This window comes from Gossypium arboreum, chromosome 13 (genome assembly GCF_025698485.1).
Source record: "Gossypium arboreum isolate Shixiya-1 chromosome 13, ASM2569848v2, whole genome shotgun sequence".
Taxonomy (NCBI): domain Eukaryota; kingdom Viridiplantae; phylum Streptophyta; class Magnoliopsida; order Malvales; family Malvaceae; genus Gossypium; species Gossypium arboreum.
The window spans coordinates 13,490,509-13,505,172 of NC_069082.1; the positions used below are offsets into that span (position 1 = coordinate 13,490,509).

General features: G+C 37.9%; 1 protein-coding gene across 2 annotated transcripts; it reads left to right on the forward strand.

Moving 5' to 3' along the window:
* Positions 1–589: 589 nt before the first annotated feature.
* LOC108463844 (ubiquitin receptor RAD23c-like) lies at positions 590–9,373 on the forward strand. 2 transcript variants are annotated; one of them, XM_017763792.2, is made up of 12 exons: positions 591–811; positions 1,723–1,884; positions 2,241–2,294; positions 6,796–6,866; positions 6,946–6,993; positions 7,155–7,332; positions 7,910–8,062; positions 8,146–8,214; positions 8,312–8,359; positions 8,480–8,589; positions 8,674–8,752; positions 9,021–9,373. In XM_017763792.2, exons 1-12 carry the CDS (start codon positions 746–748, stop codon positions 9,135–9,137), a joined length of 1,155 nt encoding a protein of 384 aa, XP_017619281.1. In that variant the 5' UTR covers positions 591–745; the 3' UTR covers positions 9,138–9,373. The 2 variants fall into 2 exon arrangements, with proteins under 2 accessions (XP_017619282.1, XP_017619281.1); XM_017763793.2 differs by lacking the exon at positions 2,241–2,294 and having other exon boundaries at positions 590–811.
* The last annotated feature ends 5,291 nt before the right edge of the window (positions 9,374–14,664 follow it).

Here is a 14,664-nt window from a genome sequence, read left to right on the forward strand (position 1 = left end):
AGAGTGCGGGTGATGTGTCAAGATTAGGAAGCAAGCTTTCTATTTATAACCTTTTGTATGAACATATTAATTATGGTTTTGTTATTGCATGTAATGAATCCTTAATGAAATTTTGTCTCTTATTTTAAAAGAAGCCTTCGACTAGAATAATTATGCAATCTTTCTTTTCTAATCAAAATTCTTTTATTACAAAAAAATAAAAAATAGTCTTGCTAACATTTCTCTCCTTTGTGTCTCCGATATGTAAATAGTTAAAATATGTCACAAGTCTTTATATATTTCAAAATTTAAGAATTTAATTTATATATTTTATTTTATAATTTTATTTTTCTATTTTTTCAAATTTTAAAAATTCATTCAAACTCAACTGTTACTATTATTAATTTTTGGTTAAGTTTAAAATAAAAATTCACTTTGTATCTATATAATTAAACACTTAAATTTATATTTAATTTAAATTTAATAAAAAATAAAATGTTAACAGTTTAATCAAAATTAAAAATCTAACCAAAATTCCATTAAATAAAACTACAGGATCGACGGACTCGTAATTTTTCTAATTTTCATGAAATAAAGAAAATAAAAATATTAACAATTTAACCAAATAATTTGATCTAAATTCCTTATTTTCGAAAAGCAGAGAAATTCCTTATTTTCGAAAAGCATACTCGTGGAACATTTTAACATATATAAATAGGATCGGCGGATTTTGACAAACGTAGTGGAAGATCGAAATTGGCAGAAGATGAAGGTTTCCGTCAAAACTCTCAAAGGCACTCACTTCGATATCGAAGTCAAACCAGAAGATGCGGTTCGCTTCTCTCTCTCCCTCTTTTCCCAGGGATTTTACGTTTCTTGACTAGGGTTTTCCGTTTTCCCCTATATTTGAACATTAATTCGCGTTCATCTAGGATTGTATTAGTTGGACTTATTATGCACGGAGTTAAATTACCATGCCTGACATGTAAAATCGGAGATCGTAATGTTTTGTTCAATTTTAGTGTCTAATTCATTGAATATGTTTATTTAGCTTGTGAATAGTCTAGCTACTTCGATTAAGTTTTAGTGGACTGATACTCGTGTAGCTTGAACGGCGATATCATTTTCTTCTGGCGACAATTAGCAATTAAGTACTTCTTTCTACGTAATGCTTTTTACTAGTTCATTGAAATTAGTGAGTAATACTTTGATTTGTGGGCTTCATTTTTGTATTAGTATTTCATTAACTTGTATCATTGAATATTAATTCATAGATTGCCATGTAATTGCTAGTTGTAGTGTGCTAGATTTAAGTTTGAACTGGGGTATAGACAAGCTTTAAACATTGAAATATGCTAATATGTCATATTTTGCAAAGTTCTTTCACCTTTTCTTTTTTTTTTTTTTAAAAAAAAAATTTGTGTGGCTATAAACACTGGATTAAATGTACAGATGCTTCTTTTAATAGATCTTCTATAACCAAGGATCAAGTTCTGCATTCTATGGTTACATCTAATCAAGGGTTGTGTTTTTTAATGATGTGGATTTTCTAACTATATAAATAAGCTATTATTATTGTTATTGTTTTTTGCTACTTTTTATGCTTTTAAGGCTTATATATGCATATATATATGCACAGACATGAAATTCTTGGGATAAAATGCATTCTGCCTTCTGCCTTTTACATTACTTTGTCAGTTGGTATTATACAATTCCGCTGCTAATGCTTGTCAATACTTTCAGGTTGCAGATGTAAAGAAGAACATAGAAACTGTTCAAGGGGCAGATGTTTATCCTGCTGCACAACAAATGCTTATCTTTAAGGGAAAAGTTCTTAAAGATGACACGACACTGGCTGAAAACAGTGTCACTGAAAATAGCTTTATTGTGATCATGTTGACAAAGGTGAGTTTGGTTACAATATCCTGATTTTTATGTCTGTAATCTTTCATCTAACTTGTTCTAACTTTTCTGAACTTTGTCCTAATAAATGCCTAACTGACATAATTATTTTTCACACTGCTGTTGAACTTGAAAGTTATCTTAGATATAACTTATGATGGAGTGTTGTATCATTATATTTTTCTTTTGAAATCTGGTTGTTGCTTTGCTTTAGGTGCATCTTATAAATCAAATTTTTGCTAAACTAGAAAATTTTCTTTGCACTATTATTCTACCTCTTACTTATATTTGTATCTTAATTTATTTTTGATGACTTTCATTTTCATATTAATAGTGTCCTTTTTGCTTAAATAAACTAGAATAAGGGTGCATCTGGTGAGTGCTCAACTGCTTCAACGGCTCCTACAAAGAAAGTAAGATTATAATTTTGTTACCTCTCTTACTGCTACTTGCATGCATAATTGCTCGTAAGCAGTGATTGTCACTGTACCTTTTTAGTTACATTTCTAAAGGCATTTGCAATTGGTATAGCATGAAAAGCGTTGGGGTTCTGTTTTTGCCGTGATGGTAGGTGTTCTTTACTTCAGTGCTATGAACTAGCACTTGAAGTGATAGTCAAGCATCTTGAGCAAATATACTTTGTATACGAGTAGATCATCAAAAAAGTTATAGGTAGCAAATAGAATGCTTTTAAGATTTTGGGTTTATAGATATAGCCCAGGTTTGAGTTGTTTTGAGTCCAACTGCTAGATATGTTACACTATTGAGCTACAAACATAATGCATAATTTGGAGTTTGAGTTGGTGTTATTACCAAATTCAACCACCTTAAATGTTTGAGTTAGTTACATAATGTCTGTTTTCCCCCGCTATACAATCTTTAGGGTATGTTGCTTCTGAAAACCATGCCTGTTTGCAACTGTTGGAATTCCTTAAATTAAGCAGATTTTCCACCTTAGTTCTAGGAATTTCCTTGTACTATTAGCTATAATCAAATTACTAATTTTTAGGGATAGGCTAATTTCTAGAGATTATTTCCTTTTTATTTTTCCTGCTATTCTTTAAAAGGCTATAGTCAGATTAGAAAAAATAAGAATAATTCTTCTTCCTAAACTTGTTCATGGTATCAAGAGCATCAGGAATTCAGTTGATCCTACTCTTTCTTCTCTTTTCTTGTTCTGTTTTCTCTGTTAGAAACCCTACTCCCATGGGTGACACCGAAAATTCCTCTGAGACTCTTCATAAACTTCGGCTAACCAAAACTCAACTTGAGGCTCTTCATAAACTACTCAGGACTCCTACAGCCAGTGGGTCACTAGCTATTCAAGGTACTGCTTTAAATACTACACACGAACCTATCACAACTTCCTGGATACTAGACTCGGGTGCATCCGACCACATGACAGGTAATCTAAGTTTGTTTCACACCTATTTACCTTGTCATGTTCACTCTCGGATTCGCATAGCTGATGGATCTTATTCGCTGGTGGCTGGAATTGGGACAGTTAGACTTACTGAAAATTTTTCCCTTGATAAAGTTTTACATGTTCCAAATCTTTCCTATAATTTACTCTCAATTAGCAAGCTTACCAAGGATGAAAAAGTACTTGTTGAATTTTCTGCTTTAGGTTGTGTGGTTCAGGAACAGGAATTGGGGAAGATGATTGGCATTGCTAAAGTTGATGATGGCTTATATCTTTGGAACAAAAACAGTTCACAGGAAGGGATGGCGTTATCTACATCAAAAGAAGATTCTATCATGCTATGGCACCGTAGACTAGGACACCCAAATTTCATGTACTTGAAGAAATTGTTTCCTCTACTATTTCTAAATAAGAAAATAAGTTCATTGAACTGTGAAGTTTGCCAACTGTCCAAACACACTCGTGTCCCTTATCCTTTGAAACCTTATGGTCAATCTCAACCTTTCTCTTTAATCCACAGTGATCTATGGGGAGCCAGTCGAGTAAAAAACATCACAGGGGCTAGGTGGTTTATGACTTCCATTGATGACCACACTAGAGTTTGTTGGATCTATCTCCTTAAAGAAAAATCCGAAGTCTCTAGAGTCTTTAAAAATTTTCATTCAATGATTCGAACCCAGTTCAATTCAAATATTCACACCCTTAGAACTGATAATGGGAGAGAGTACTTTAATTCTATCCTAAGTCCTTATCTTTCTGAGCAAGGAATCATACATCAAAGTTCTTGTCCTGACACCCCTCAACAAAACGGGGTTTCCGAGAGGAAAAATAGACACCTTGTAGCCGTGGCTTGTGCTCTTATGTTTACTATGGGTGTACCAAAGTATTTTTGGGGAGAAGCTGTCCTCACTGCTTGTTATCTTATAAACCGATTCCCATCTAAGGTATTAAACTTTCAAACACCTTTACATACTCTTCAAAATTTTTTTCCCTTGTTTTGTGTTCCTAATCTCCCAACCAAAACAATTGGTTGCAAAGCATTTGTCCACAACCATCAACCTAACCGATCTAAACTTGATCCTAGAGCCCACACTTGTGTCTTTATTGGTTACTCACCTACACAAAAAGGGTACAAGTGCTACTCTCCAACCTTACACCGGATGTTTGTGTCCCTTGATGTTACTTTCTTCGAAAACGAGCCATATTTTTCAGCCTCTCATCTTCAGGGGGAGATACTTAGTGAAGATGAGACCTTGAGCAATCTTCTCATTATACCTCAAGACTCTATCAGCCCTACCACCACTACAAAACCTGCTGAAAATCCTACAGCCACTGTTTTTCCTGTTTTGGAACCTGTTTTTCCTATCTCCACTGTTCAGCAACAAGAAACAAGGGTGATTAACCGTACTAATGAAGAAAAACAGCCCACTCATTTTGAAAAACAACAAGAAAAAACTCAGGGGCTTTGTGTATACTCTCGGAGACATCAGCTGCCTGAAACAGAAACAGCAGTGCCAATGCCATCTTTACCCGAGGACTGTCTTGAGGAAGAAGTTTCACCTCCTTCATCTTCCATCTATCTTCCAATTGCAGTAAGAAAGGGCACTAGGAGCTGCACTCAACATCCCATTTCTCGGTTTGTATCCTATGGAAACTTGTCTAAATCCTACAATGCCTTTGTTTCTAATGTTGACTCTATAGAAACTCCAAAAAACATAGAAGAGGCTCTTAAGTCAACCAAATGGAGGCAAGCTGTGTTGGAAGAAATAAAGGCCCTTGAAGACAATGGAACTTGGGAAATATCTAAACTACCTACTGGGAAGAAGACCGTGGGTTGTAAGTGGATTTTCACTAGAAAATTTAAACCAGATGGGAGCATTGATCGATACAAGGCTAGACTTGTGGCCAGGGGTTTCACTCAAACATATGGGTTGGACTATGAGGGAACATTTGCACCGGTGGCCAAATTGAATACTATTCGAGTGCTTCTCTCAATTGCTGTCACTTAGAATGGCCTTTGATCCAATTGGATGTAAAGAACGCTTTTTCTCAATGGAGAATTAAACGAAGAAGTCTACATGGATTTTCCGCCTGGATTCGAAGGAAGCAAGAGCCAAGTATGCAAGTTGAAGAAGTCCTTGTATGGACTAAAGCAATCCCCTAGGGCTTGGTTTAATCGTTTTGCCAAAGCCATGACTAGTAGACATTATACTCAAGGTCAAGCTGATCACACCTTATTCTACAAACACTCGGATAATGGGAACTGCTGTATTCTCATTGTCTATGTAGATGACATAATATTGACAGGGGATGATTCTATTGAAATTGAAAGACTAAAAGAGTTCTTAAGTCTTGAGTTTCAACTTAAAGATTTGGGGAATCTTCGATATTTTCTAGGAATGGAGATAGCAAGGTCAAAGGCAGGTATTTCAATCTCTCAAAGAAAGTATGTTCTTGATCTACTTTTTGAAGTCGGACTGTTGGGTTGCAAACCAGCCGAGACTCCTATGGAACCCAACCTTAAATTAGGAACTGATAGGATGGAGAAGAGGTAGACAGGGGGAGATATCAACGGTTAGTGGGAAAACTTATCTATCTTTCTCACACTCGTTCGGACATAGCTTTTGGAGTAAGTGTTATAAGTCAATTTATGCATGCTCCTAGGGAGAAACATTTGGAAGCTGCCTACAGGATATTGAGATACTTAAAAGGGACTCCTGGTAAGGGGTTGCATTTCAAGAAAGATGTAAATCGAAGCATAGAAGTCTACACTGATGCAAACTGGGCAGGGGCAGTTAACGACAGGCGCTCCACAAGCGGTTACTGCAGCTATGGTTGGGGTAATCTCGTGACATGGAGGAGTAAAAAGCAATTTGTTGTGGCACGCAGCAGTGCTGAATCTGAATATCGAGCTTTGTCCCACGGTATATGTGAAGGAATGTGGTTACAACGGCTAATGGGAGAACTAAAATTATCCTATACAAAACCTATAACATTATACTGTGACAACCAGGCAGCAGTTAGCATAGCTCATAACCCTGTACACCATGACCGTACCAAGCATGTGGAAATTGATCGCCACTTTATTACGGAGAAAATTAGCAAAGGGGAAGTTTGTGTTTCATATCTACCTACAAGACAACAAGTAGCAGACGTGTTAACCAAAAGCTTGAGCAGAAAAATGTTCGAAGAAATTATGGGCAAGCTGGGTTTGATTAACATCTACACTCCAGCTTGAGGGGGAGTGTTGGAATTCCTTAAATTAAGCAGATTTTCTATCGTAGTTCTAGGAATTTCCTTGTACTATTAGCCATAATCAAATTACTAATTTTTAGGGATAGGCTAATTTCTAGAGATTATTTTCTTTTTATTTTTCCTGCTATTCTTTAAAAGGCTATAGTCAGATTAGAAAAACTAAGAATAATTCTTCTTCCTAAACTTGTTCAGCAACGATTATTGTTGAGTGAGTAGTGATTTTTTATTCTTTGTAGGCTCCTGAGGCAAGTAGTCTGCCAACAGCTACAGTACCAGCTTCGACTGCACCTGTTGTGACGTCTGCGGCGTAAGTCCCGCTATACAACACTTTTGGTCAGATACAGCACCTTTGCAATTGATTAATTGTTTATTAATTTCTTATTCAGGGCTGCACCTCCTGCTGAATCTGCTCCTGTTGCTTCAAGTACTCCTCTGTGAGTAACTTATTCTTGATAGTAACTTTCATGCTTCTAATTTGAAGGACAGAAGCTTGCATTTGATTTTATCGAATTGCTTTTAGTAGGAGAGATCTTGGTTTTTTTCCTTGTTTTCTTTCGCATAATTGTAATATCTTGAATAATGTCTTTGGAAACAGGTCAGATTCTGATGTTTATGGTCAAGCAGCATCTAATTTGGTTGCAGGGAGTAACTTAGAGGGAACAATCCAACAAATTCTTGACATGGGTGGAGGGACCTGGGACAGGGACACTGTTGTCCGCACCCTTCGCGCTGCTTATAATAACCCAGAGAGAGCTGTTGAATATTTGTATTCTGTAAGTACCTTACTTGTATCTTGAAGAATATGTGCGTTCTTCTGTGGTTCTAGTTGCTTTTGTTTTATTATTCTCCTTAATGTAGATGTGGAAATAACCGAGTTAGCTGAGGTCATTCTTAAAGGTTTTCTTGCAATGATGATTATGCCATTTTCATCATTTATAAGTTGATGTAATTCTATTTGAAACTTGGATTTCTCCTCACTATGATTTATTGGTCAATGATGATTAAATTTCTTTACACCTAAAATATGCTTCCTCTGTTCCATTTTGCTATTTCTTTTTGACTTGGTGGATAAGTGTCTGGGAATTGTGAATTTTCCTTTGATGAGAACTTTTTTGACTCCCCCTCTCCCTCCATCCCCCCCCAAAAAAAAAAAAAAAATTGTAAACAGGAATGTTGGATTTCTATCATATGGTGTGTCTTAATTTTTTCCCCGTTGGGAATGGTGGGTTTTGATGATATTTTATACTGCACCCTTTTCTTTTCTTCTTTTTAATTTGCAACAAAAACAAGCGTTCATTTGTTTCCTAAGCTGTGTCTCATCTCGTCATAAATGATTGTTGCAAATACTAGGGCATCCCTGAGCAAGCTGAAGCTCCACCTGTGGCCCATGCTCCTGTAGTTGGGCAAACCACTAGCCCTGCAGCACCACCTCAACAGCCTGCACAAATGGCAGCTATTCCTACTAGTGGACCTAATGCAAATCCATTAGACCTCTTTCCCCAGGTAAAATTGTCATGCGGTAGACATTTGATAAATTTGATGATGGGCAAATGAACCAGTGACTTGATTGCTTTTTATTGATACAGGGCCTTCCGAACATGGGTGCAAGTGGTGCTGGGGCTGGCTCTCTTGATTTTTTACGGAACAGTCCACAGGTCTCTCTTTCTCATTTGGTTATAAATGGGCTTGTTAGCATGACTGTCATGTAAATACCTACCTAGGACTACACTCAGTTTGCAATTCTCTTTTCAGTTTCAAGCTTTGCGAGCGATGGTGCAAGCCAACCCACAAATATTACAGGTTATTCTCTGGTCCCTTGTTTCCCCTCTTCAATCTTCATGTGTGTGCTTCATTTTCTTTTCTTCTTCCTTTTTTCCTTTCACCTTTCCTCAATGTCTCCCTTTTTTATATTTTTGGCAGCCTATGCTTCAAGAGTTGGGGAAACAAAATCCTAATCTAATGAGACTTATCCAAGAGCATCAGGGTGACTTTCTTCGCCTGATCAATGAACCTGCTGAAGGTGGAGAGGGGTGAGTCTTGTTTTTAGTTGCTCATTTCTTGAACTTATATACTGCATGTATATCAAGTGCTTATTTGACATTCCTGTTGTAAAGAAACATTTTGGGGCAATTAGCTGAGGCGATGCCACAAGCTGTGCAAGTCACACCTGAAGAACGTGAAGCCATAGAACGGGTATGTCATCTGTTACATAAAGGCTGACTTGGATGTGTTCACTATTCTCTGTTATCGTGGATTATTTAGCTATCTTCCCCACTGCCTCTGGAAATGCTTTCATTTCCTTGGCCTTTATCTGAGTTATGAAATATGCATCACATCTTTATTTTAGGCAAATGGTTTTACTTTTAGATGATTAATAAACTCAAATTTGTTGCATTGATCTTGTGCCTACAAATACTTTTGTAGTCTCCTTATTCTCTTGTTCATTCCCCATCTCTTGCAGCTTGAAGCAATGGGGTTTGATCGTGCAACTGTGCTCCAAGTGTTCTTTGCGTGCAACAAGAATGAGGAACTTGCAGCCAACTACCTTTTAGATCATATGCATGATTTTCAGGATTGAGTTGGTAAAAGAAATGACTAGGGGAAGTACAATATCATTTTCTCTTTCGTTTTTTGGGTCCATTGTCGTTCATGTTCCCCCTCCCCTCCCCCCAAAACTCTACCGACTTTATTCTTAATCAAGTGATGTAAGTGTTTGGTGTAGAGACAAGGAATGTGAAGATGTTAACTTCATTTTTTTTTTCTTTTTTCTTTTTATTTCAGGACCCATTATTTATAATACAAGTTTCTTTCTAAGCTTGTGTGTACTGTACTTTACATTTTATGCTATTATAAGCACTTGCGACGAGGAGCTCCACCCAACTTACAAGTTCTTTGATCAATACTCTTAGAGGTCTAGACATGGAAAAGACTAGGGCATTATGACGCAGCCAAATTTTCCATAAGGCGAAGGTAAAAACAATGGACTAAGGAATCGTCGGGTGGTGAACTCACACTTCTGAAGTGACATTTTCTTGGGCCCATTCCCCCGAACTACTCAGTTGAGGTCTAACTCAAAAGTGAAAATGAGCAGAATTTCATAATTGCTGGACAATATGACATTCCCAGCACAAATGAGCAATAGTTTCATGTTCAACATTGCGAAAACAACAGGATCCACTAAGTTCATACCTCGACTGATAATAAAATATCGGGTTCGGAGAGCTGTCCACCCACATTTCTAAGGGAAGAGCTTTAACTTTGAAGGAAGACGAGCTTTCCAAATCAAATTCCAGAGAGTTAGTTGACTACCCGGGGAAGTGTCATTAGGGAGTAGTAAATGCTAGGATGAAAGAATAAGCATTAGCCAAGGTAAATGTTCTAGATTTCGTAAGCCCCCAACCAACAAAATCCGATCCCTAGAGTGCTTAAGAGCACATCAATTAAATCTTGCGGGAATTGGACAAATATTGAATAAAAACCACTACGATCCTAGCTATTGCAGACTTGCTCGAAAGACCAAAACTCCTCCAATGGCGACAGGGGGCCTTGTACAGTATTGCGGAGAGGGCCTTGTCTTGACCAATTATCACTAAAAATTTCATAGTTCTACCATAATAGCCCATCTCATCCCTAGCTCAATGAAGTGGCTAATCTTCTTCAAAAGGGTGTATTCCGTACAAGGTTTGGATTACTAGGGTCAGTGATGCATTTTGATATAAGGATTTTAGCCCAAGGTGTGACAGCCCAAAATAGACCCTAGCCGGAATGTGGTTTCGGGACCACAAAACCGAGGCATAACAATAATTTAAAATTTATTTTGATGCCTATAATATGTGAGTATTCATGTATGACATTTTTTGATGATTGATTTAGTGTTATAAAGGTGAATTTCACTAGAAAGGACTTGTGTGAGAAAATTTAGAATTTAAGATAGGCAAATGTGGAAGTGGCCTATTGATGCACACTAGGAAATGTTGTCCTTGCATGTCAAATTCCCCAAATTTGACTATAGTGGCCGGCCATGGTGATGAATATGGGCAAAAGAAAACATGTCTTAAACATGTTTTGCTAGTGGTGCATGTTTGAAATAATAAAATAAGAGTATGAAAAAAAAAAAAAAAATGTTCATCCTTCTCCATAGGCTTGGCGAATGTACTAAGGAAAGAAAAGAAAAATTTGTTCATCCTTTCTCATCTTCTTGGCGAAATTACTAGGGAAAAGGGGAGGATTTTTGCTTCATGCTTGGGTTGGAAGAGACCTAGAAGGAGATTTGGCTAAGTTTACATCAAGATTAAGGTATGTATGAGGTTGTGTTAGGCGTTTCATGCATGACTTGGTTGCTAACTTGATGTGCATGTTAGCCATGGCTCAAATCTTTGTTATGCCATGGAAATGGTATTTGGGCAAAGTTGTTATGGTGATAAAGCCATTGCATGCTAAGTGTGAAGCTTGATGATGATGCATGCAATGATGGATTTTCTACTCATGAGTAAGATTTTGAGTTTCTCTTTGTTTTATCATGATTGAAGTTGAAAAGGAACATGATTGTCATATTCGCCATGATGCATTCTTGAGCATGATTCATGCTTCTTGCATGTTAGTTAAAATTTGTGTTTTGGATGGCTATGGACACCTTGAAAATTCGCCATGCTCATATATGCATATATATGATTGCACATTATGTTTTGGTTATGAACTAAGTGATGAATATATTGGTTTAAAGAAGAAGATGTGGAAGAATGCTTGTGAAATTGCAAGCACAATTCGCCTAGCACACATGTAGGTGCTTGATGCTATATTATAAGTTTTGGGCCACAATGTGCAAAGCATTAATTAGTAAATTGCATGCTGTTTTTGTGAGGTATTAAGTGCAAAATTGACCTCAACATGTACATGAATATTCGCCTTGGGTAGCCTATTGAAGGCCTTAGCATTTCCTTGATGCTCAAATAAATTGTATTGAATTGCTTGATGTAGTATAAAATGTGCATGACCATTGTGTATTCAAGTTAAAGAGTGGCCATATGACCATTTAAAATCCTTGTCATATTCGCCATAAGCAAGCACAATGAGGTTTTAATAAATTGAATTTGTTGAATTAGCTCAAGAGCTAAGAGGGCCACAATTGGACAAGGGAAAGGAAAAGGTGATCGAATAGCGAAAAAGCTGTTCGACAACATCCGAGGTAAGTCCTCAAGAAGTGACCTTACTTGAATTATGTGAGATGAAATATGGTTGTGTATGATTATTGATTATGTGTGTATGAGTATTTGAATTCCACCGGGCTAAGTCCCAAGGCGAATATGCTAATGATTATAATTGTGTTTGAGCCTTAGTAACGAAAATGAAATAAATATGTCCAATGATTATTGATGTATGTGTGCATGAGAAATTGAATGATATCCGGGCTAAGCCGAAGACAATTATGCTGAAATTATATCCGGTTAAGACCAAGGCAATTGTGCTAGTGGCTATATCCGGCTAAGGCCGAAGGCATTCGATGCGAGTTATTCTATCCGGGCTAAGACCAAGGCATTTGTGCACGTGATTATATCCGGTTATATTCGAAGAATCTTGGGCTGGAGGTGAGTGTTGGTTGCTGAAATGAATTCAATTAGTACACTCGGAAAGCCCAAAGGATAAGGTACGTTATATGTGCATTGGAAAGTCGACGTGTTTGAGCAACATTCGCTCAATCGACTAATGAATTTCAGTTATTGAATTGATTGATGCTTTGCGAACTTATATAATGATGAAGTATGAAGTAAGAATGTGTATTAATGAAATGATGCATTTGGCTATGTGAATGTATTGCTGTAATTAGAGTTAATTATATTCCTTGAGACTTACTAAGCATAAAAATGCTTACCCGTTGCTTTGGCTCTTAGTTTTCTAGATTTCGCTCAAGCAATCGGATTTGGGATCGTTGAAGTCGAAGTCATCCACACTATCAAGCCTCCATTTTGGTATAAATTTTTTTGATTGAACTTGAGATGGCATGTATAGGACTACCTCTTGTTTGTTAAATACGTTGTAATGTAAGTATGTACGGCCATGCGAAAATGGCTCGAAAAGGGAGCATGAACTTAGACTAATTGTGGGTTGTATGTATATATTTGGTGTCATGATGTGGCTATGGCTTGGAAATGGGAATGTTGGTCATATGATCAGCCATTGGCATGGTTAAAATGATCATATATGAACCTATGTATGGCAAGACTAGTTGAATCATGGAGACTACCAAATAGGTAAGTCCTACCTTAAAACAGATGCTGCCAGCTGCAGTGGCGTGAATGTGAAAAATCACCAAAATTCATAGGAATGGAATTAAATAGTGAATAAGCTATGTAAATGAACCTTGATGAGTCTATTTTCATATGGAAGAAACGAAATGGTCATAAGAGTTACAGGTTAAGAGTTATTAAAGCTATTGTGAGACAGGGCCAGAATGGGTTCTGGGTTCCCTGTCGCAACTTTAAAAATTCACTATAAATTATCCAAAAAGAATTAGGAGACATACCTTATATGTACGGATTCCATTTTGAGTCTAGTTTCATTAGAAACAAACGACACCAGCATTAAATCCCTATACAGAGAGATATTCAAGTTATACCGCGCGAAGGGCAGAGCAGTCGATCCCTGTAACATGGGTAACTTTAACTAATAAACTGTACCAATTGGCCCGACCAAAAATCATAGAAATAAATCCATGGATGGATATATGAGTCTAAATTCAGGGAAAATTTACGAAACCAGTTTCCGAGTTTTGAAACTCGAGATATGATTTTAAGGCGACAGTGACGCAGTTTTCCAGCCTGACTGGAAATGTCAAATTGGTGGGCAAAAACATGTGAACTTGGCTTGTTAACCCCTCGGGTCCGACACCGCAATGGTCTCGGGTTTGGGGTGTTACAATTTTATTGGTATCGAGCCACGGTTTAGTCGATTCTAGGACTACCGTGATGTGTTTGGGGTCTAGCTATACATGCCATTAAATGATGAATCGATAGTGTGGTGATTTCGACAATTTGACTTTGTGTTTGTTTATAGCAATGGATCCCGATCCCAACCGAAGCGATAGCTGATGATGTGGAGAGTGTGGCGCTGCTCCCGCGCAAGGGACAGCGCCGGACTCTCAACCTATGGCCAGCAATCCTAATGACGAGGCTAAGCAAGCCTTTTATAGTGTGATGAGCGAATGGTTTAATCAATACATTCGAACCAACACGGCTGTTCCACAACCTCCATTCCCGACAAATGCAACCCCGCACCTACAATACCTCCGTGACTGACCAAATAAGGTCAAGTAAGCCCCAATCGATAGGATTCGAAAACATGGGGCCACTGAATTTAAGGCTACGGATGATGATGATGCCGAAGCGCTGAATTTTGGTTAGATAACACTATCCGGTGCTTGATGAGCTATCCTGTACACCCGATGAGTGCTTAAAGTGTACCATCTCCTTGCTACTGAGTCCGCCTACTATTGGTGGAGTACTCGACTTCGTGGTGCCTAGAGAGCAAGTGACTTGGGAATTCTTTCAAACCGAGTTCAAAAAGTATATCAGTCAGAGATTCATCGACCAAAAGCGGAGGGAATTTCTTGATCTTAAGCAAGGTTCTATGTCCGTTACCGACTACGAACGAAAGTTTGTGAGGCTTAGCTGGTACACGCGAGAATGCATTTCGTCCGAAGCTATTATGTGTAAACGCTTCGAGGATGGGCTGAATGATGATATAAGGATGTTTGTTGGCATTCTCGAGATACGAGAGTTCGTAGTACTTGTTGAGCGAGCTTGTAAAGCCGAAGAGCTTAGAAAGGAGAAACAAAAAGCTGATGTGGGGATTGGAGAATTCCGAAAGAGGTCCTCGGGAAAGTCTCTTCAACAAGCATCGAAGAGATTTCGAGATGATGCGAGCCGGTCTAGAGGCGTTTCGGGCTTTTCTAGACGAGGACGTGATCGACCCCCTGTGACCACACGAGTCACCTCAATCGCCGGTGGCGGAAATGATCGTAGAGAGGGCGGAGTGTCCACATTGTGGCAAATGGCATTCGGGAGCTGTTGGTTTCGTGATCGCTCCTGCTATAAGTGTGGATCGGCCGA

Bases quoted from the DNA above. Each gene is read 5' to 3' on its own strand.
- LOC108463844 (XM_017763792.2), top strand. From the start codon at position 746: ATGAAGGTTTCCGTCAAAACTCTCAAAGGCACTCACTTCGATATCGAA. The intron at 1,885-2,240 runs GTGAGTTTGGTT...TAAATAAACTAG, and splicing joins TTGTGATCATGTTGACAAAG to AATAAGGGTGCATCTGGTGA. The intron at 2,295-6,795 runs GTAAGATTATAA...TATTCTTTGTAG, and splicing joins CAACGGCTCCTACAAAGAAA to GCTCCTGAGGCAAGTAGTCT.